This window comes from Schistocerca nitens, chromosome 1, assembly GCF_023898315.1.
Source record: "Schistocerca nitens isolate TAMUIC-IGC-003100 chromosome 1, iqSchNite1.1, whole genome shotgun sequence".
Taxonomy (NCBI): Eukaryota; Metazoa; Arthropoda; class Insecta; order Orthoptera; family Acrididae; genus Schistocerca; species Schistocerca nitens.
In genome coordinates, this window is record NC_064614.1 from 167,843,288 (window position 1) to 167,867,974 (window position 24,687).

The 24,687-nt window shown below is 39.0% G+C and overlaps 1 protein-coding gene across 11 annotated transcripts in view; it reads right to left on the bottom strand.

Moving 5' to 3' along the window:
- The window catches only part of LOC126244429 (rap guanine nucleotide exchange factor 2), a 327,255-nt gene that overhangs the window by 13,414 nt on the left and 289,154 nt on the right, over positions 1 to 24,687 (bottom strand). For 6 of the 11 annotated variants that reach the window (XM_049948247.1, XM_049948243.1, XM_049948244.1 and 3 more), the window contains 2 exons: positions 17,290 to 17,415; positions 12,127 to 12,216 (listed from right to left, as the gene is read on the bottom strand). The exons of 2 other annotated variants lie outside the window; for them this stretch is intronic. In XM_049948247.1, coding sequence (XP_049804204.1) covers positions 12,127 to 12,216; positions 17,290 to 17,415 — 216 coding nt within the window. The remainder of the gene's footprint in view (positions 1 to 12,126; positions 12,217 to 17,289; positions 17,416 to 24,687) is intronic. 3 more of the 11 variants (XM_049948246.1, XM_049948241.1, XM_049948238.1) reach the window with 2 other exon arrangements.

Genomic DNA, 24,687 nt, shown 5'->3' on the forward strand with positions numbered 1-24,687 from the left:
GTATAGCAGCAAAGGAGAACTTGCATGCCACTGTCAGGATTCTTGTTCTGGCGGCTTACCTTAATGTGACCAAGAATCTTTCCTACCACTTGAACGGATTATATTAGCAGCTCTAACACACTTTTTATCGCAACATCCATCACCCAAAACATCGATATTCACTGCACAAAAGTGCCTGTTGATATTTTCAAACCATCATTTCTCTTGGAGCCTTGCCAAAATTATTTCTTCAAATGGTTATGCAAACACCAGGTTCTGTACAAACAAATCATAGGCCTAATTTCCTCTGTATGCAATTAATGTATAGCCCACAAACATACAGTGAGGTGCAGTATCCCTCTGATCTCTAAGAAATCTGTCCCCATCGTCACATTTTCTGGACTTAAAACCAATGTCATTTAGAAGTGGCTGAATGGTTTTTCCAAGCCCTCATGATTTTGTATTGTATTTATGCACAGATTTAGCAACCACAGTATTACTATCCTTCATTGCAGTATTCGAACACAGTCCCGTGGACCACTTTTTCATTAAAATCATCTGTTTGAGCAAATCTAGTTCCTCATGGTGGACAGAAGATAGCATTCACGTCTACAGGCTCTGAAGAAGCTACAATATCGCTAACACACTGCACTGCTCTTCCCTCATCCTAAGCAAGTTTGTTGAAAACCTTTAAGACATTAGATACTGTATATTCAGTTTCTTTGATTCAGTCCCAGTACATACCAAGATGATGTGGACTAGCAACACAGAATGTTGCTCTTCAGTATGACTGAAAACTGTATGTAAAACAGAATGAGTTCACAGAACAAAGCAAAGACAAACACAGGGAAGTACAAATTGTGACAACAGGCCAGTCAGTACATGACACAGTAATACTGCAAGGCTGAAGGAGATGAGGGGTGACATGTACAGAGAGACCTAGAGCAGCCTACTTTAATGACAGCGTCTAAACAGCTTTATCACACACCCACCATTAATCTCAACATTTATGTTGATATTAACACTTTTGCCCTTTTTCCTGTCATGGATCACCCCTGGAATTTGTCTCCATACTTAATATGTACCCACTATAATACTTCAGATGTAAAACTACCTTCTGCTATTAAATAAGTTTCTGACTGAATGAATAATATGACAGAATCAATCATAAGACACACATAGTACTTTCTGAAGACTTCTCCTGATTCCTATAACATGTAGTCTGTTTAAACAATCCAAGTGTTCTTTATCAACTGGATGGGGAAATAGACATGATGATGCTAGGATTTAAAAAAAATTTGTTCACAACAGTAAAAGGTGCTTTCGTAATGGAAAAAGTTAACACTGGACTTCAAGATAAACATTGAGTATACAGTGAACATACATGGGTGTTTCACAGTCCTCCTGGAATAACACTTTAGGCTTGGAATCAAGTCACTCAAAAACAATAATCAAAGGACAATGAATGTTAGTGGAAATATGTCAAAATAAAATAGCAGATACCCAGAAGATTCAGTTATCACATCAAGTTATATCACCCAGATAGTGTGTTATTAAAAAAAAACTGTACTTCTGAAATTTAGTCAGTTATTAGATTTCTCTACATACAAGGGCATAAGGGTATAACACTGATGAAGTGCATTAAGTGTGTAAAGCACATGAGCATAGTGTAACTACTGAAATGGGTGGGGAAAATGAGGTATTGGTGTTATGGGTTAAAAGAAGGAATTTGATTGCCCACAAAAAGAAGAGCAGTAAGAGGCCTTAAATACAGACACACAAATTTGCTGTATGTGATAGATAGGGGTAAGAATGAAAGAGGAAGCTGCATGGTAGAATTTTGCACAGAGCATAACTTAATTATAGCTAACACATGGTTCAAGAATCATGAAAGAAGGTTGTATACATGGAAAAGGCCTGGAGATACTGGAAGGTTTCAGGTAGATCGACATGGTACGACAGAGATTTAGGAACCAGGTTTTAAATTGTAAGAGATTTCCAGGGGCAGATATGGACTCTGACCACAATCTACTGGTTATGAATTGTAGATTAAAAGTTAAGAAATTGCAAAAAGGTGGGAATTTAAGGAGATGGGACCTGGATAAACTAACTAAACCAGAGGTTGTACAGAGTTTCAGGGAGAGCATTAGGGAAAAATTGACAGGAATGGGGCAAAGAGATACAACAGTTGAAGAATGGGTAGCTTCGAGGGATGAAATAGTGAAGGCAGCAGAGGATCAAGCAGGTAAAAAGACGAGGACTAGTAGAAATCCTTGATTAACAGAAGATATATTGAATTTAAATGATGAAAGGAGAAAATATAAAAATTCAGTAAATGAAGCAGGCAAAAAGGAATACAAAGTCTCAAAAACGAGGTCAACAGGAAGTGGAAAATGGTTAAGCAGGGATGGCTAGAAGACAAATATAAGGATGAAGAGGCGTATCTCACTAAGGGTAAGATAGATACTGCCTGCAGGAAAACTAAAGAGACCTTTGGAGAAAAGAGAACCACTTGTATGAATACAAAGAGCTCAGATGGAAACCCAGTTCTAGGCAAAGAAGGGAAAGCATAAAGGTGGAAGGAGTATATAGAGGGTCTACACAGGGGCAATGTTCTTGAAGACAATATCATGGAAATGGAAGAGGATGAAGATGAAATGGGAGATATGATACTGCGTGAAGAGCTTAACAGAGCACTGAAAGACCTAAGTCGAAAGAAGGCCCCAGGAGTAGACAACATTCCATTAGAACTACTGACAGCCTTGGGAGAGCCAGTCCTGACAAAACTCGACCATCTGGTGAGCAAGATGTATGAGATAGGCGAAATACCCTCAGACTTCAAGAAGGATATAATAATTCCAATCCCAAAGAAAGCAGTTGTTGACAGATGTGAAAATTACCGAACTATCAGTTTAATAAGTCACGGCTGCAAAATACTAACACGAATTCTTTACAGACAAATGGAAAAACTGGTAGAAGCCAACCTCGGGGAATATCTATTTGGATTCCAGAGAACTGTTGTAACACGTGAGGCAATACTGACCCTAAGAACTTCTCACAGAAAAGAGATTAAGCAAAGGCAAACCTACATTTCTAACATTTGTAGACTCAGAGAAAGCTTTTGACAATGTTGACTCGAATACTCTCTTTCAAATTCTGAAGGTGGCAGGGGTAAAATACAGGGAGCAAAAGGCAATTTACAATTTGTACAGAAACCAGATGGCAGTTATAAGAGTCGAGGGGCATGAAAGGGAAACAGAGGTTGGGAAGTAAGTGAGACAGGGTTATAGCCTATCCCCGATGTTATTCAATCTGTATATTGAGCAAGCAGTAAATTAAAATTCATGGAGAAGAAATAAAAACTTTGATGTTCGCCGATGGCATTGTAATTCTGTCAGAGACAGCAAAGGACCTGGAAAAGCAGTTGAACAGAATGGACAGTGTCTTGAAAGGAGGATATAAGATGAACATCAACTAAGCCAAAATGAGGATAATGGAATGTAGTCGAATTAAATCAGGTGATGCTGAGGGAATTAGTTTAGGAAATGAGACACTTTAAGTAGGAGGTGAGTTTTCCTATTTGAGGAGCAAAATAACTGAAATAATTTCTAAGACTTTCCCAGCAATGTTGTCATCCTGTAGAATCGGGTGTACTGCCAGTGGTCTGTGTCTTCCCAACACAATATTTCAACGTCTTAACTTGTCGTCTTCATCAGGTGTTCCCTGAAACTGGTTGACGAGCTGACCTAGTCCCATATTTATGCCTGGGCGGTGTATGGGACTAGGTCAGCTCATCAATTGGTCTCAGGGAACACCTGATGAAGACGCCAAATTAAGATGTCGAAATATCGTGTTGGGAAGACACAGACCACCGGCAGTACACCCGATTCTACGAGATGACAAAATAACTGATGATGGTTGAAGTAGAGAGGATGTAAAATTTAAACTGACAATGGCAAGGAAAGCATTTCTGAAGAAGAGAAATTTGTGAACATCGAGTATAGATTTAAGTGTCAGGAAGTCGTTTCTGAAAGTATTTGTATGGAGTGTAGCCATGTATGGAAGTGAAACATGAATGATAAATAGTTTGGACAAGAACAGAATAGAAGCTTTCAAAATGTGGTGCTACAGAAGAATGCTGAAGATTGGATGGGTAGATCACGTAACTAATGAGAACGAATTGAACAGAATTGGGGAGAAGAGAAATTTGTGGCTCAACTTGACTGGAAGAAGGGATCGGTTGGTAGGATATGTTCTGAGGCATCAACGTATCACCAATTTAGTATTGGAGGGCAGCGTAGAGAGTAAAAATCGCAGAGGGAGACCAAGAGATGAATACACTAAGCAGATTCAGAAAGATGTAGGTTGTAGTGGGTACTGGGAGATGAAGAAGTTTGCACAGAATACAGTAGCATGGAGAGCTGCGTCAAACCAGTCTTCACAACAAAAACTGGGGGGGGGGGGGGGGGGGGAGAGGGAGAGGGGCAGCAGCCACTTCCACATACATAATCCACAAGCTACCAAGTGGTGCACAGTGGAGGATACCTTTTACTATCACTACTCATTTCCTTTCCCGTTCCATTCATAAACTGAGTGAGGGAAAAATGACTGTCTATATGCCTCCATATCTGTGTGGTCCTTTTGCAAAATGTATGTTAGCAAACAGTTGAATTATTCTGCAGTCCACTTCAAACGTGTTTTAGAGATTTTCTCAATGGTGTTGCATGAAAAGAATGTCATCTTCCTCCAAGGATTCCCACTTGTGTTCACAAAGCCTCTCTGCAACACTGAAGTGTTGACCAAACCTACCAGTAACAAATCTAGCAACCCATCTCTGAATTGCTTCAGTATCGTCCTTTAATCGAACTGGTGATGGGAAGGGGATCCCAAAAGCAGTATTTGAGAATAAGTCACACTGAAGTCCGCGTCACCTAGGACGGCTCTTCCGCATATAGAGGCGGAGCGCTAAGGAAGTTTGGGGGATGAGAACTGCGCATGCGCAGCAGCAGAGAGCGGGCAAACAAAGTCCACATTGCCGTACTGCATTGCTGCGGAGGATAACAGTCAGGCTCATCTCCCTACGGTATACTGTATTATACTTTCAAATCTATGAGGGGAATAATAAATATTAAAACCAATTTCAATCTATCATCATGAGATAAATATTAATTCACGTCATTAATTTGCGTCCACTGCTCCACAGATTTACTCTGCGAGAACAGCTGACACAGCTTTGTGAAAACGTGAAGTACAATTTTTCTCAAAATGACATTGAAACTGCTTGCAATAATTACCAATTATTGCGATTTGAACTGCATTATAAGTAAAAATTTAATACACAACAAAATTAACTTCAAGCACAAACCAAAATCATTATATCTGCTTGACAACTGCTTCTGCTCAATAGAATTTTTAGAAAGGTGTAAGGTGTGTGTGTGTGTGTGTGTGTGTGTGTGTGTGTGTGATGATAGTTAAGTGTAATCGTTACGTGTAAAAAAAGGAATTAGTGGTTAAAAAGATGAATGTAAGAGACTATCGTAAAAATGGTCAGTAAGCTGTCATTTTTTTAGTTGTTAACAGGCATTATGAGTGTAAACTACCATGTTTGATATTACAGTAAGAGACCACATTCATAATCAATTGAACAAGCAATTAACCATCAACTACGAATAACTCCAGAGAATTTGATCGATAACACCGAAAACCACCTATACCTCGACAAGTAACAGTTACTGTTAGGACCTTATACAGTTCGTACCTTGAAAAATGACAGACGTTTACAAAATGGTGGGAGAAGCTTAACTTCTCTTTGGGCAATATGTTGAACATTATAGTCTGCATAATCAAAATGGTATAAATTTCTCATTGTTACGTATGCAACTGATATGTTGACAAACATATTCTTTAAACAACGAGTCTTTAAAACTAAGAAATATATTACTTTTCTCCAAAGTCTACATCGTAATAGCATCATCATTTCAATTTGAGTCTGCTTCCAAACAATCTGATTTTAAATTGACAATGATAGGTTAAAGGCTTATATCCGTCATCACTTCCCTGTCACGTTCTTTCTGTAGCTTTTCAGTATGCCACACAGAATGTGCCCACGTTACAGGTGGGATGTTGTTCGTTGCCTCATTGTCTAGTGCCTAATGCACAAGTGATTCACTGTATCTTGAATGTTTTTTTTTCTTCTTTCTTTTTTTCCCTCCTGCCACATAGCATTAAAACCCTTTGCCCAAATTAATTCCATGGGGCTACAATGACAGTGATACATGGGTAAATGCAAAACTGTGTGATCCCATTAACGTGCAAAGAAGTCAAGTTTGTACATTCTGTCATCTGCAGAAGATTGGCACGAGTCTGGTTTATATGGTGCTTAATATTTTTATTTTTAAGTCAGAGAAAAACATCTGCTTTTTTGTGTTTGTACTTGATGTTTTCTCTATAACAGCTGAATTATAACTGGCAATGACCGACTTCGAAGCAAGGTATGACAAAAATTGTGAATCACGTCACAAAACTGATAGTGTTCATTGCCGAATGGTAATCACTGCCATTTTTCTCGCAAGTAAATACAAGTTTATCTCAGAAATAAAACCAGAAGAAGAGTCAGCATGCAGAATAATTATCCGAGAACTTATCCCTTTGAGAACTTTAGAACTGCCAGTACCATCACTCATTTTCCAGCACATCATCTTGGAATGATTCTAACTGACCCATGTTTCATCAAGCTAATACACTGTTGAACTACCTCCTCCTCTTGAATCGTGAATCTTTATATGGGATATTGTTCATGCTGCTCCTAGGTCCCCTCTTTAAACTAAAAACTCTTATTAACACATCTGGAACCAACGTCTTTTAAAATTATTTACCCTGACAAGTGCGTACCACTGAAGCCTGCATAACTGCAACAAGTTTTTGTTATGTCGGGCATTCATGAGTCACATGGAGTACTTTAAAACATCATTGTTAAAACTATCCATTTGTGTTACAGGTCCCTTGCAATTTCGATGCTTTCCTGGCAACATGAATCCAACTATTTCTAGGTGACACTTTCCTTCACAATTCTTTTTACAATACTCTTTACAGTTCTCTTGCTAACACCACATGATTCTGGAGTCCATTCTTGTGTTTGCCAATGTCAACAGTAGGAGACCTGCTTTTAAATTTACATTTGAAAAAGTTATAAACGTGGTAAATAATCCGCCTCACCTGCTTGCGAAGCACTTCACGTTTATTACCATCAACTGACCTTTTTTTTTTTTTTTTTTTTTTTTTAATAGCATTTAAACATTTACAAGATACACATTCGCAGCTATATTGCTGCAGGAAAAAAAAAAAAAAAGGAAACAAAGAAATTGATATGAAACTTCGTGGCATTCTGGAAAGAAATTGATAGTTGAATGAATAATTCAGTTGTCGCAAAGTGTGGCAACAGTGTAGCATGTAGGTGTGATATTCTCGCTCTCAAGCTGTAACACACTGCCAGTTGCTCAGAAAGAGAATGAATATTATTGGCCGCCTGTGGCTAGTGAAGGGTAATGTGCAGAACAGCTGAAAATTGGGCCGCCTTCTAACATGACATGAACAATAGGTTCTGTATAGATGAACCACACTTTACTGAAATTTTCCTAATAAATCAAAGTCAAACATTGATCTTCCCTACTACCATGCTTATGTGCTTAGTCCACTTCATATCACTTTGCAATATTAATGGCTAGATACTTAATTATCATGACTGTGTCCAGCAGGATGTTACTAATGCTGTATTTAAACATTACTGTGGTTCTTTTTCCTACTCATCTACATTAACTCACATTTTTCTACATTCAGAGCAAGCTGGCATTAATTGCACCAACTATAAATTTTGTCTAAGTGATCTTCTATCCTTCTACAGTCACTAAATGATGAAACCTTCCCTTACTCCACACTCATCAGCAAACAGTCGCAGATTGCTCCTCACCCTATCTGTCAGATCGTTTATGTGTCTGCAGAATAAGAGGGGTCACATTACACTTCCCTGGAGCACTCCTCACAATACTCTTGTCTCTGAGGAACTTTCAGCCGAGGACAATGTACTTGGTTCTATTACCAAAGAAGTCTTCAAGCTAACCACATATCTTAGAATGCATTCCATATGCTCATAGCTTTGTTAACAGTCTGTAGTGGGGCACGTGTTCAACAATTTCTGGAAGACTAGGTATATGGAATCTGCCTATTGCCCTTCATCCATGGTTTGCAGGACATCATGTTTGTGCAAGTAATGCTTTCTTTGTGATTCACAAATAAAAAACAGGAGTAAGAATAAAGGTTATGATTATCACGAACTTGTGATGATACAACAAACAAGGCCTTGCAGTTACATCAATCCAGCTCACTTGCAAATTCAAACCACTACAAATTTATTTGGAATAATTTTCAGAGCCTACACATGGCAACGGCAAACACCTGAATATCAACAAGGTGTTGTAACACTCCTGAATATCAAATACAGTAAAACACGGATAATGGAATGCAGTCAAATCAGGCGTACTGCAGAAATAAAGTTATAACATGGGATACTAAAAGTAGATAATGAGTTTTGCTATTAGGGCAGCAAAATTACTGACTATGGCTGAAGGAGAGAGGATATAAAGTGCAGAATGGCTATTGTAATGGGACATCCTCCTCTAGCATTACTTTTCCACAACAGTAGTTGTCGATACCAGTGTTATTTTTTGAATATTTTGTTAGTTGCTTTTCTGAAAACTGTAATATAATTTTATATACAATATGTTATATTTAAAGCTAAAATTTGTGAAAAGGAATTACTTTATAAAATATTTTAGTTTTGATATTATGCTTGATGATTACTAGTTCTGAATGTACAGTTAAAATTATTATTATTATTTTGAGAAACATTTGAAATTACAAATTATTTGCAGACATAAAATTTCTATTGTTATTTACACAATCCTGTACTGCTTACTATGTTTATTTTTGGATTCATTTATGAAATAATAATCGAAATTTATAATTAACGAAAACTAGTAGAATTTCATTTGTTAAGAAAAATTGTAAACCCTTTGGAATATTGTTATTTCTACAAAGTATTAAAGTTGTAAGCTTGCCTCTGATGTGATCAGACACATTTTTGTGTAATAGGTGCGAACAATGTAATTTCGGCTTTGTTAATATGAAAAATCAAAACACTGTATAATATACAAAACTGTGAGAAAATCCGCGGAAAATATATTTATGTAAACAATTCTGCAACAACAACCTTCCAATTTATTTAGTTCAAACCAACCATGAGCACCTGATGTTAGATTTTCAGATTCAGTAACTAGACCCCCAGACAAAAACTGGAGCCATCTCAACATGACAAGTTAAGTATTCTTGAAAGTTTATTGTAATCTTCGCTCCTCTCAAATCTTCATAAAAGACTATGCTTATTAATTCCTTGGACTGGTCATTGTTTAATGTGGACAATAAATGGAAAAAGGAAGGAGGGGGGAGGGAATTACACTATGTAAGAAAAGCAGTTCAGAAAGAGAGAAATTTGTGAACATGTTATATAAAATGAAGAGTAAGGAAGTCTCTTCTGAACAAAGAGAAAGGGAATATAATCTTCTGAAATGTAGTGCTAAGAGAAGAATGCTAAAGATCAAATGGGTAGATAGGGTACCTACGGAAGAGGTACTGAATCTAATTGGTAATGAAATGAATTTATGCCACAACTTGAGTAAAATAAGAATTTAAGTTGTTAGGACACATCCTAAAACATCAAGGTATCATCAATATGGTAGAGGAGGAAAGGATGGGAGGGGTGGGGGTAAAAGTTGTAGAGGTCGACAAGACCTGACTACATTAAGCACTTTCAAAAGGGTGTAAGTTGCAGCAGTAATGCAGAGATGAGGGGGCTTGCACAAGATAGACTAGCATAAAGGGCTGCATTATACCAGTCTTCAGAGTTAACTTGTTCGCTGTCTTGAAGCAATGTGCTTGAATATGTTGCTGTCAATCCGTAGATAACCTGAGAAGATTTTCCATCAGTGAAATTTGTGGAGTAGGCCTACATTCTCACATGCTGAGCTCTGTTGTCTAAGAAATATTTAATACATTCACAAAGCTAGTTTGATGTTCTGCGAGTTTATTTTCTTTTCAGTAGTACACAGGTGGAACTGAGATACATGTTTCTGTGTGTGTGTGTGTGTGTGTGTGTGTGTGTGTGTTTGTTTTCTATTTTTGATAAAAGCTTTGTTAGCTGAAAGCTAACTTTTCGATAGTCTTTTTTGTTGTGCCTTTCTGCAACTCAGCATCTCTGCTATATCATATACTGTTACATTCCATTCTGGATTTTCCATTGTTTGGTTTAAGTATGTAGTTCTCAATTTGTCAAGGTTTCAAAACTAATTGCTGGTCATGTAAAGGCAAGATATGCAATTCACTATGCATGGTTTAAATGAAGCTAAACATTACTGTTCCTCTGAATACTTTTTAATTATGTATAAAATGTTCTACCTTAATTTATTCTTATTACAACAAAGTAAAAGTGTTGAATCACTACAGAATTTTACATAATGTTTCCTTCGTTTTCTTAGACGTCTCAAAGTATGACAACACTCCTCACATGAAAACACATCATGCATTGGCAAGAACCTAAAATTTCTCAGAAAATCAAATGCATTGATATAAAAACACCAGGGTGTATATCTACATGACACATCTGCATGACACAAATCAATAAACTTACTTGAAAAGCTTTGGCATTGCACAGTGGTGCCGAAGTGGTCAAGTAATGTGAGAAGTATTGTATGCCATTATAACTGATAATCACAGGTCTGTGAACATCCAAAATCTATTTCTGAAGAATGAAGCAGACAAACACACAATTTTGCAACTTAATTTGGGAGTACTACCCCTATTTACAACACAGTTCTACGAGTCAAGTATAAATTAAATTCAAAGCACTTTGCATGCAATTTTCAATAATCATGCAAAACACACACACACACACACACACACACACACACACACACACACACACAGTGTAAATAACACTATTTACAAACCAAAACTGTAATTATGTGTAGATTACATACAACATTCTAAGAGCAATTACACATACCACATTATCATTACGTATCCTACACAATTCTTATACATGCATATTTTGCATTCCATTCATTATGTAGGTACGGAGATTACTCTTAAATGAAATTTCTCGTATTTTATTACAAAACACAATTAATTCCATAGTGCAGTTGTCCATTGCAATGGACAGCTGTTAATTACACTTCTTTGGCATTTTTAATCAGTTCCGAAGCTGCAAATGCACACAGTCTACTCCAGTTGATGCTTCCAACTGGCACTGTGCCCTGTGTGCCTTTGCAGCATCAGAACTAATTAAAAATGAAAAAGATATGACATTAATAGCTGTTTGTTGCAATGGACAACAGCACAACAGGTTTAAGTTGCATTTGCGAATGTGCAATTTCACACCTACAGCAAATATCTCCTAAAAAAAAAAGAGCTATGACCCAATCTGACAACTTGATATGAGCCCATCTCTTAAAAATTTCCACTATGCAATTTTGTGATGATTCAATTCTTGCATATGATGATTTTCTGCTTCACTGGAATTGGTCCAGAAATTTAATGCTGGATCAACTGGTTATCAGTTATCAAATACTGAATATTTTGTGAAATCTAATGTTTGCAACATAAATGTTTGCTGTACATATAGTACAAATGAAAGAAAGACTGTTTCACAAGTCAAGAAAAGACATTGCAAAGAATAACAATTTCAAATATGATGAGCAATAATCGTTTCAGGAAAGGTTTATATATAACAGCCCACTATTTGAAGAATTCAGTAACTGAATTTGCAGGTCACCCAGTAGTTAGTGCACCTTGGCATAAGACCTTACATCATCAACAGCCAAGTAGATCCAGTAAAGCCAAAAGACATTCAACCGACACCACATAATCACAATGCCAAATCACTACTCATGTTAGTTATTTACACACTCTGTTAGTCGCAGCTACAGAACTCCACCTTATGAAGCTATCCACACAAAAAAACATTAATAAATATAAAAGAGGGAAATGTGTCAACAAGTGACAAAGCAGTAAGCACGAGAACTGTGCAAGAGGACTTACCGTACGGTGGGATAGGGGGTAGAACGGCGACAGCGTGCGGGAATGGGGGCCGAGGCCGGAGCTTGCTAGTGGTAGTAGGGGAGTAGGCTACTGCAAAGACAGACAGATGACAGACAGGTGGTAGGTGGGCAGGCCCATGCTGCATAGCCAAGCAGATCACTGTCTACACCCACAACTTGTTCATTGCCATTTTTCAGTTAAGGCCCCATGAAAAGAAATCCAGTAGGTACAGAGGCATATCAGAATAGCTCTATTTATGACATCAAAAACGGTAAGCATAAAAAATTTATTTTATCTCACTATCTTCCTTACATTTTTATACTAACAGAACAGTTTAACTGAGATGCTGAGTCAGTTAAACACAGATAACAGCAACTGAAATGTAAAATTTTACTCTAAAATCAACTTCAAATCTTTAGCTCATGACAGTACACATGTACCAAGGTCTCACTCAGTAGAATCTGAAAGTCACAATCCTCAGAAATTATTGATTACAATACTTCCCTGAAGCTCACTGACATTATCGTGTTTCAATGTTGACGCAGTTACTGTCCAACTAGAAAATAAAACAGGGTCAAGGTTAAAGGGAAGCTCAGTAGCAAGTGATGAGAGGCCCTACAGAATTATGCTGTTGAAGAAAGATTTGAGTTAGTGTCTTGACAATGAAAAGGTCACTAGTGATAGAGCACATAAAAGTTTTGGTTTGGGAACATTATTTGTTGTGTCCTTTTCAAAGGAACCATACTGTTATTTACCTCCTAAAACACTTCAATCTGGATGGCTGAATGAAGAGTTCAACCTCTATCCTGAATGTGAGACCAGTGTGTTACAACTGTGTCAGCTTGCTTGGTATTTCTGCTGCTGATTCCCCTCTTGCAGCTTCAGAATTACCTTCTGTTTCTCTCCGCTCTATATAACACTTTCATTTTAAACTATTTCATATTGTCTTATAACACTTATTGGTGAATTCTATTCCTGCAACAAACTTCAAATGAAGATATAAGTGGCAAACAAAGGCCAAAGCACATAAATTTTACACTGCCCTTCAAAATTTAGGGCATGAAACAATTGTTTACTTTCATTTTAAGATATGCATTAGTTTTCTCTCTTAACTTATCCATTTAAATGCATGGCAATGAAATGTGTCAATGGAAAACTGAGGCGGACTTACATCACTACACGTAAATTTCCCAGATCATGCTTGTACTGGTGACAAAAAGAATATCTAAGATGTGGGCTTGGTGCATTAAATTCTTTATTGGTTGCAATACACATTCATTGTAAGGCAGTAATGAACTGAAGTAGAAAAACCACTCCATTTTGAAAGAATCCGTGATAAACATTTAAAAAACACAGCTGTGTTTCAGTACAGTTGCAGTTTTATTTCACAGAAAGGAAACTGCAAAAAATCAATCATGCTATGGTCAACAATGGGTTTACTGATGGGTAAATCCAAGATTAATTTTTAGAAGTAATTCTTCAGCAAATGTTGTATTTACTTCTAGGTACCTAGCTGATCCTTACGGGTGGAGCAGTTATCAGATTCTGTTCAATGGTTATGGATGATTCAACAGTGCAGTTAGCCTAAGATGACCCATAAACCTCTCAAGAATCTTTAACTGTCTCAGACACTGATCAACACATGCCAACATTTAGGGATCACTTCAGTGAAACAACAATCTACGACATCACAAGAAAGAAGTTTGCAAATCTCTATAAGAAGGCTCACATATCACCCTACAAACTAATTCAATCATTAACATCCCAGTATCCAGACATTTCAGACAGCACATCAGACTCCATATTTCCTTGATAGTTTAGGATATAAGATTCCTTAGAAAAATAGCACAGATACACAACAATCCAGATGATTAAAAGTTCAAAGTCTACATTTACTTTCAAATCATCAGTTGATCCTGAACCATTACACTAAATATTTGAGAAATGGCACATTATTAACCAACTGGATTTCTTCTCTTTATTGACTAAATGAACTACACAAAATTACTAAAGACTTCTCTATCTAGAAACTGAAGCAGTAAATTTTCCTTGATAACAGAATTAAGTGTAGGAAAACAAAGACACAACAAAAATGTTGCAACACACATATAACACATATCATGCTTCATTTACATTGAACTACTTTTCCCCATGAAGTAAGACAGAAGAAACTAAATAAAAACAACATAACAACAATACTATCAAGTCATCACAAGAAGCAGGAAGTAAACACAGCTATAAAAATATTTTATCTGTATATTATAATTTTTTCTACAGTTATGTGATGATAAAATACTCATGTAAGAAACAAAACTCTTGATAACTCCTAAATGTCTCAATAAACTCTGGTGTCAATACTGACAGACTCTTCTAAGTTGTATTAAACAGAAAGAAGTTTCCCCTCGTGCAGCAGCAATCTAATAGGTCATGACTTCCAGCAAACTGTTCATGTAGTCCCATTCTTCAACTCTTATTAAAGTTGAGGCAGTAAAAATAATCCATCTGAAAATCAGTAGTTCCAAAAGGAATGAAGAACAGATTAAGGTTTATCATCCTGCCAGTTAGATTATTTGAGACAGAGCAGAAGTCAATATTCAACAAGGAAGGGTAAGGAAATTGGTCAGGTCCTTTTCTAAGGGTTTTCTAAGGACATCTAAATGGCCAGCCAAGGATTTCAACACTCCTCTGCCTGAATGTGATACAGATATCTTAACCACTCTGGCACCTAACTCCGTCATTGGGGTTGCAGTATTACGGAATATAAACAAAGCACAATGTTACAGGTCTTCAACATACGATTATAATCCTACTGCATGAGAAGAATGACTATTTCCAAGTCCAAGCAAGAGGAGAAATAAACAAAAAGGATGGAGATTAAGTTTTGATATCTGGATCAATGCACCTGTTAAAAGAAATGAAAAGATTATCGTCACTTAACTGAATCTTTTTCCACCTTCCTCGAAGTTAACCTCATGTGACTGTAGGCAACTCCACTCCTCAGTACATTTCAAAGCCAACTACAAATAGTAGTGTGCTCTGGCAATTCCTATCCTTTCCATTGGTGAAAAGATCTAACCCTTCACAAACAAGAAAACTGCAGTGAATATACACAAATACAAACCCAGACTGACCATTCTGTTTATTTCTCACTATTATCCTAGAAGGATCGTACACAACTAGATTTATCATTCCAACACATATATAATGAATGCACTAAATAAGGAATGGACTAAGAATTCCCCAGATGGGAATCTGCTCTACAAAATATGCTTGATTCCTGCCATTTAACTGCCTTCATTTTCATTACTTGCTCTCACTATTGTCTACCTTCCTTGCAAGCCTGTCTGCCTCGTCCCTGCTATCATTCTGCATTATATTTTTCTCTGTAATATTTATTTTTCATTCATTTTTTTAACGAGCTTGTCATCCTCCCCCCCCCCCCCCTTTCCACCCATTTGACTCTTTTTCTCCTTTCTTTATTTCTTCTCCCTTTCACTGTTGGTGTTATTTTGGTATTAATTACATTGTGTTTATGATCGGCTGTGCTCATAGCTCTGCACTAATGAGTGCCTCTTGTCCCAAGTTTAACCTCTAAGTTCCCAAATCTTATTTGTGGCTAAATTTTCAATGCTGATTTATCTCTTCTCCTGTTTTGTTTTGATACAGGATCCTGACTGCCTTTAATTACTTGGTAATTAATGGGAACATTTTGTTATCTTTTTTCTCGCCAGATGAAATCTCCTCCCACCCCTCCCTCCTGCTTCTGATAGCTAGTGTTTATATGTATTTCAAATTATCCCTGACTCTACTTCTTCTTGGAGAAGGAAATATTTTCTCTGTATATGACTGCGGGTTTTAGTACACTTACATAACACACTGTGGAAGTCCTTGACTTACTTTGAACTCCTGATTACTCTTAAGATCCACAGGTACAATTTCCATAAACAAAGCAGCTTTCAAACAGAAGTATTTTTTCAGACAAAAAATATCATGATGAGAAATAAAAAGAAAGCAAGAGTAGTATGTACAGCAACTCAAGGAGATGAAGGAATACTTTAAAGAGTTACTAAATAGCAATGGAAACATGGATGAAGAAAATGAGAACCCTCATGATGTCGAGATGGATCTAACCTGGATAGAAGTAGAGAAAGTGATGAACACCATATAAAAGAGGAATAAGGAAACAAACATACACTACAACTTGAAATTAATGCTTCAAGTGAAATCCCTCTCCTGTCTCATGACATGTGCCTTACACAATGAGTCAAGAAAATGTTACGTGGTTAAAATGTTCTGAAAAACCTTTTGAACAACACCTAAAAAAAAGGTATAAAGCCATCCATTTGATGCTAAATGCATGAGCAACATCACTGACAACAAAAAGATAAGAACACTTTTGGTGGCTCGCAGATCTCTGGGTCTGTGTCATAGTGAGGTGGAGGCACAGTATGTGGACAACAGGTGTGTGTGTGTGTGTGTGTGTGTGTGTGTGTGTGTGTTGAGAGAGAGAGAGAGAGAGAGAGAGAGAGAGAGAGAGAGAGAGAGAGAGAGAGAGGTGGGGGGTTGAAGCATTTACTGTGTTCAAGATGATTTCATCATATTTCTTTACAGAATTTATGCAATCTCTGACCCTGCTTGGAGTTCCTGAGACACTATTATTATATATAATGAAGGTGCTGGCAGGTGTTTGTGTGTCTGTCGACCTGCCAGCACCTTCATTTGGTAAGTCACATCATCTTTGTTTTTAGATATATTTCTCCTTCGTGGAATGTTTCCATATATATATATATATATATATATATATATATATATATATATATATATATATATATACTACAGTATTCATTAACTAATGTAAGAATACAAATACAGATTATCTAGAATAAAAAATATATAGCATTCCCATGCATAAGCAATGCACATGTTTGCCAATACAGTGAATTGTATTTCATTCATGGTTGCCTGTGCTAAATGCCATAAAACCCAGTCTCACGGCCTACTGACAATGAAAGTCTACTGCAGAATTCTTCATCAGTAATGGCTTCCAGCAACTTTAGTTGCCTACGCATGCTACCGCACGAGGGAAACCGAAGACCCACATTTCCAGGCACTCATTTATGGCGTTATCAAGAGTCAGTCTGTTATATGCCCAGAGCCCCTTACCCTGCTGCATTGCCGAATGTCGCCGGACCTGGGAGGGAGGGGAAGAGCTTCCTCCTACCTCCACAGAACTGTTGGAGAAGGAGTCCATCTGCGTGGAGTGACCAGAGTCGCTTGATGTCACTGAACCTAACACAACATCAGGCCCATATCAGATTGGGTTCAAATTGCCAATTTATTTTCCATTTAATAACAAAAATATGTATGTGTGTTTCTTTTTGTAAATTACAAGAGGATGTGGAGTGATGTCTATTAAAAAAGTAATAACGAATCTTTATACACCAAAATGAAAATTTACTGTAAAATTACAAGGAGACAATATGGCTGATCAGTACAACCAGCACTACCTTCAGGAGGCAACATTCAAGCAATACTGATAGAAACATTAAAAGCAGAAAAAAATATATTCCTACTGTCAGGTGGGGAAATGGGGATAGGACTCAAAAAGTTGGGTAGTACGGGTAGACCACTCAAACCCAAGGATGAGAGGGAACCACGTGAAAAGAGGAGGAGGAGGAGGAGGAGGAGGAGGAGGAGAGAACAATGAACAGAGAAGAATCAGAGAAAGGAGTAGATCAAAGATTGTTAAGCAATGTGCCAACTTCAGTCCAGAGGTGATACGAGGACTAAGTGAAAGTAACGATGAATTGAGATGAAATAAATGACAAGTGGAATGCATAGACCAATTATTATCTAAGAGGAAAGTAGATAAGGAGATGGGAAAAAATTATCATCCTCTCTTCATCTCTAACTCTACCCTTTCTCCTTTTTCTGTTTTCCCCAATTCATTTCAGATTTTCTTTTTCTTATTATTTGCACTGCTCATCCCACTGTTCATTGTTATTCTGATCAATCCTTTCTTACTTGCCACTCTGCTCCTCTATCATCTCTGGACTGAAGCTAGCTTAGTGATTACCAATATATTGTCTTTGGTCTTTCTTTCTCACATATCTCTCCTTTCATTGTTGTCTCTCTTCATTCTCACAATAGGTGGACACCCCTTATTCTGGGTTATAAATGATGTGGCCCTCCTACCTCTAATGGAGAAACTAACAATGCTAAAAGTTAGAAACAGATATTTCCTAGTTTTCATTATGACTATCAGCAACACTGACAGTTTACCGCCTGAGGGTACGAACTGGACACCCATACTGTCCTCATATTAACTGATTTGCAAAACAAAAGTTTTAATTGATACTTCGATTTGCTACATTCATTTAACTTCCTATTACTGGCATTTAATGTGCATCATCTGAAACAATTAATTTGCTAGCTCAGTTTACCAAATCACATTTTGAGATTTCTCTTTACCATGATTCCCTGCTATGAAAATGTGCTTCCATCTATTGATATGCAAGACCTTGTTTGTGTGAAATTTTGTATTGGTTCCTGTTCAAGTATGGGCATGTGCAAAACTACTGAAATATCAGGAATGTGCTATACACTGCTTCAGTATTCTCTCTAGCAATCATTGTAATTTATTATTACTCCATCTGCCTATGGAATTCATTTAATAATGAATTTTGAAGAAAATAGGTTGTGTAATTAGGACAAAGCACAAGAATTCGATCTGTACACCACGTAATTTGTATATATCCCAATATTTATGATGTATGTATACACAAAAATAATCACAACAAAATTTCACTGCAAAAATTTGGAAAAAACACACAAAACATCAACTACATAAAAGGTATGTACAAAATATTATTGATGTTTCTGGTAACCATCATCATCTTTGTGAGAAATAAAATTAACTTACTCATGGTACTGTGGGAACTGGATGCTGTACACAATAGGTGTAATCTGCCTTGTGCTATTAATACTCATTCTACCGGGTAAGGATGTGTTGTGGCACATAAAAATAATAAAATAATAATAATAATAATAATAATAATAATAATATTAAAAAAGCTTGCAAGAGTGGCTGCAGTTTTACATTAAGAATGTAAACGGTAAGTTTTTGCTGTAGCAATTAAACAACCCATATGACTACAATAACTTTTGTATCCAAATGTTACATCCATTCATGCTCTCTCTGACCTCTTTGTCAGTTGTGGTTTCTCTTTACGAACGCAAGGACCATTTAGTAACTACTACTGCGCGTTGTACAGGATTATTCAAGTATTATGTTTTGCAATATTTTATAACAAGCAAATAACTACTTGTAACACCCCCCCCCCCCACCCCCACCCAGCCAACACACACACACACACACACACACACACACACAAGCTACAACTATGAATAGTGGCCTTCGTGTGTGTACCAAATGAGATCTTATTTCTCACAGTTCAAAAGTGACAGAGAAATTAATTTCAGTGTCGCTTCATTATTCTCAACATGAGAGATGCCTCTAGTACATTGTGAAGTATCTTAAAAATTACAAAGTTGGTAATACAATCCAGTGAGGTAACTGCAGTAAACACTAACAAATACAAACCCCATTAATTTTCACTATTTTTATGTTACTGTAAAAAAAGTAGTAAGATAATGCCACTTTACACATAACGACAAAATGTTTTTCTCAACAGTTCTGCACCATGATTTTTACTAATGTGCGTGTGTATATGTGGAGGGGAGGGTGGGGGGAGGAACTGTCCGATTTCCTCACAACTCTGCTATGGCACTAACACACTAAAATCTGATTGTCTGAAGAAGTCAGAGAGAGAGAGAGAGAGAGAGAGAGAGAGAGAGAGAGAGAGAGAGAGGGGGGGGGGCTGGAGAGGGAGAGGTGGAGAGAGGGAGAGGGAGAGGTGGAGAGAGGGAGAGGGAGAGGTGGAGAGAGGGAGAGGTGGAGAGAGGGAGAGGTGGAGAGAGGGAGAGGTGGAGAGAGGGAGAGGTGGAGAGAGGGAGAGGTGGAGAGAGGGAGAGGTGGAGAGAGGGAGAGGTGGAGAGAGGGAGAGGGAGAGGTGGAGAGAGGGAGAGGTGGAGAGAGGGAGAGGGAGAGGTGGAGAGAGGGAGAGGGAGAGAGGGAGAGGTGGAGAGAGGGAGAGGTGGAGAGAGGGTGAGGGAGAGGTAGAGGTGGAGAGAGGGAGAGGTAGAGGTGGAGAGAGGGAGAGGTAGAGGTGGAGAGAGGGAGAGGTAGAGGTGGAGAGAGGGAGAGGTAGAGGTAGAGGTGGAGAGAGGGAGAGGTAGAGGTGGAGAGAGGGAGAGGTAGAGGTAGAGGTGGAGAGAGGGAGAGGTAGAGGTAGAGGTGGAGAGAGGGAGAGGTAGAGGTAGAGGTGGAGAGAGGGAGAGGTAGAGGTAGAGGTGGAGAGAGGTAGAGGTGGAGAGAGGGAGAGGTGGAGAGAGGTAGAGGTGGAGGTGGAGAGAGGGAGAGGTAGAGGTGGAGAGAGGGAGAGGTAGAGGTGGAGAGAGGGAGAGGTAGAGGTGGAGAGAGGGAGAGGTAGAGGTGGAGAGAGGGAGAGGTAGAGAGGGAGAGGTAGAGGTGGAGAGAGGGAGAGGTAGAGGTGGAGAGAGGGAGAGGTAGAGGTGGAGAGAGGGAGAGGTAGAGGTGGAGAGAGGGAGAGGTAGAGGTGGAGAGAGGGAGAGGTAGAGGTGGAGAGAGGGAGAGGTAGAGGTGGAGAGAGGGAGAGGTAGAGGTGGAGAGAGGGAGAGGTAGAGGTGGAGAGAGGGAGAGGTAGAGGTGGAGAGAGGGAGAGGTAGAGGTGGAGAGAGGGAGAGGTAGAGGTGGAGAGAGGGAGAGGTAGAGGTGGAGAGAGGGAGAGGTAGAGGTGGAGAGAGGGAGAGGTAGAGGTGGAGAGAGGGAGAGGTAGAGGTGGAGAGAGGGAGAGGTAGAGGTGGAGGTGGAGAGAGGGAGGGGTGGAGAGAGGGAGGGGTGGAGAGAGGGAGGGGTGGAGAGAGGGAGGGGTGGAGAGAGGGAGGGGTGGAGAGAGGGAGGGGTGGAGAGAGGGAGGGGTGGAGAGAGGGAGGGGTGGAGAGAGGGAGGGGTGGAGAGAGGGAGGGGTGGAGAGAGGGAGGGGTGGAGAGAGGGAGGGGTGGAGAGAGGGAGGGGTGGAGAGAGGGAGGGGTGGAGAGAGGGAGGGGTGGAGAGAGGGAGGGGTGGAGAGAGAGGGAGGGGTGGAGAGAGAGGGAGGGGTAGAGAGAGGGAGGGGTAGAGAGAGGGAGGGGTAGAGAGAGGGAGGGGTGGAGAGAGGGAGGGGTGGAGAGAGGGAGGGGTGGAGAGAGGGAAGGGTGGAGAGAGGGAAGGGTGGAGAGGAGGGAAGGGTGGAGAGAGGGGGGGTGGAGAGAGGGGGGGTGGAGAAAGAGGGGGGTGGAGAGGTGGAGAGAGGGGGGTGGAGAGAGGGGGGTGGAGAGAGAGGGGGTGTGGAGAGAGGGGGGGTGGAGAGAGAGGGGGGGGTGGAGAGAGAGGGGGGGTGGAGAGAGAGGGGGAGGTGGAGAGAGGGGGGTGGAGAGGGAGAGGATATCTGGGCAAGGGACCTGGGAAACATATAGCTAAGGTAGAATATTGCAAATTTTTAGGTGTGTCCATTGATGAGAGATTAAATTGGAAGAAACACATTGATGATCTGCTGAAACGTTTGAGTTGAGCTACTTATGCAATAAGGGTCATTGCAAATTTTGGTGATAAACATCTTAGTAAATTAGCTTATTACGCCTATTTTCACTCATTGCTTTCATATGGCATCATATTTTGGGGTAATTCATCACTGAGGAATAAAGTATTTATTGCACAAAAGCGTGTAATCAGAATAATAGCTGGAGTCCACCCAAGATCATCCTGCAGACATTTATTTAAGGATCTAGGGATATTCACAGTAGCTTCTCAGTATATATACTCTCTTATGAAATTTGTTATTAACAACCAAACCCAATTCAAAAGTAATAGCAGTGTGCATAACTACAATACTAGGAGAAAGGATGATCTTCACTATTCAAGATTAAATCTAACTTTGGCACAGAAAGGGGTTAATTATACTGGCACTAAAGTCTTTGGTCACTTACCAAATAGTATCAAAAGTCTGACAGATAACCAACAAGTATTTAAGAAGAAATTAAAAGAATTTCTGAATGACAACTCCTTCTACTCCATAGAGGAATTTTTAGATATAAATTAAGAAAAAAAAAACAAAAAATATTGTTGTTGTTGTTGTGGTCTTCAGTCCTGAGACTGGTTTGATGCAGCTCTCCATGCTACTCTATCCTGTGCAAGCTTCTTCATCTCCCAGTACCTACTGCAACCTACATCCTTCTGAATCTGCTTGGTGTATTCATCTCTTGGTCTCCCCCTACGATTTTTACCCTCCACTCTGCCCTCCAATACTAAATTGGTGATCCCTTGATGCCTCAGAACATGTCCTACCAACCGATCCCTTCTTCTGGTCAAGTTGTGCCACAAACTTCTCTTCTCCCCAATCCTATTCAATACCTCCTCATTAGTTACGTGATCTACCCATCTAATCTTGAGCATTCTTCTGTAGCACCACATTTCGAAAGCTTCTATTCTCTTCTTGTCCAAACTATTTACCGTCCATGTTTCACTTCCATACATGGCTACACTCCATACAAATACTTTCAGAAATGACTTCCTGACACTTAAATCCATGCTCGATGTCAACAAATTTCTCTTCTTCAGAAACGCTTTCCTTGCCATTGCCAGTCTACATTTTATATCCTCTCTACTTCGACCATCATCAGTTATTTTGCTCCCCAAATAGCAAAACTCCTTTACTACTTTAAGTGTCTCATTTCCTAACCTAATACCCTCAACATCACCCGACTTAATTAGGCTACATTCCATTATCCTCGTTTTGCTTTTGTTGATGTTCATCTTATATCCTCCCTTCAAGACACCATCCATTCCGTTCAACTGCTCTTCCAAGTCCTTTGCTGTCTCTGACAGAATTACAATGTCATCGGCGAACCTCAAAGTTTTTATTTCTTCTCCATGGATTTTAATACCTACTCCGAATTTTTCTTTTGTTTCCTTTACTGCTTGCTCAATATACAGATTGAATAACATCGGGGAGAGGCTACAACCCTGTCTTACTCCCTTCCCAACCGCTGCTTCCCTTTCATGTCCCTCGACTCTTATAACTGCCATCTGGTTTCTGTACAAATTGTAAATAGCCTTTCGCTCCCTGTATTTTACCCCTGCCACCTTTAGAATTTGAAAGAGAGTATTCCAGTCAACATTGTCAAAAGCTTTCTCTAAGTCTACAAATGCTAGAAACGTAGGTTTGCCTTTCCTTAATCTTTCTTCTAAGATAAGTCGTAAGGTCAGTATTGCCTCACGTGTTCCAGTATTTCTACGGAATCCAAACTGATCTTCCCCGAGGTCCGCTTCTACCAGTTTTTCCATTCGTCTGTAAAGAATTCGTGTTAGTATTTTGCAGCTGTGGCTTATTAAACTGATTGTCCGGTAATTTTCACATCTGTCAACACCTGCTTTCTTTGGGATTGGAATTATTATATTCTTCTTGAAGTCTGAGGGTATTTCACCTGTTTCATACATCTTGCTCACCAGATGGTAGAGTTTTGTCAGGACTGGCTCTCCCAAGGCCGTCAGTAGTTCCAATGGAATGTTGTCTACTCCGGGGGCCTTGTTTCGACACAGGTCTTTCAGTGCTCTGTCAAACTCTTCACGCAGTATCGTATCTCCCATTTCATCTTCATCTACATCCTCTTCCATTTCCATAATATTGTCTTCAAGTACATCGCCCTTGTATAGACCCTCTATATACTCCTTCCACCTTTCTGCTTTCCCTTCTTTGCTTAGAACTGGGTTTCCATCTGAGCTCTTGATGTTCATACAAGTGGTTCTCTTCTCTCCAAAGGTCTCTTTAATTTTCCTGTAGGCAGTATCTATCTTACCCCTAGTGAGAAAAGCCTCTACATTCTTACATTTGTCCTCTAGCCATCCCTGCTTAGCCATTTTGCACTTCCTGTCGATCTCATTTTTGAGACGTTTGTATTCCTTTTTGCCTGCTTCATTTACTGCATTTTTATATTTTCTCCTTTCATCAATTAAATTCAATATTTCTTCTGTTACCCAAGGATTTCTATTAGCCCTCGTCTTTTTACCTATTTGATCCTCTGCTGCTTTCACTACTTCATCCCTCAAAGCTACCCATTCCTCTTCTACTGTATTTCTTTCCCCCATTCCTGTCAATTGTTCCCTTATGCTCTCCTTGAAACTCTCTACAACCTCTGGTTCTTTCAGTTTATCCAGGTCCCATCTCCTTAAATTCCCACCTTTTTGCAGTTTCTTCAGTTTTAATCTACAGGTCATAACCAATAGATTGTGGTCAGAGTCCACATCTGCCCCTGGAAATGTCTTACAATTTAAAACCTGGTTCCTAAATCTCTGTCTTACCATTATATAATCTATCTGATACCTTTTAGTATCTCCAGGGTTCTTCCATGTATACAACCTTCTATCATGATTCTTAAACCAAG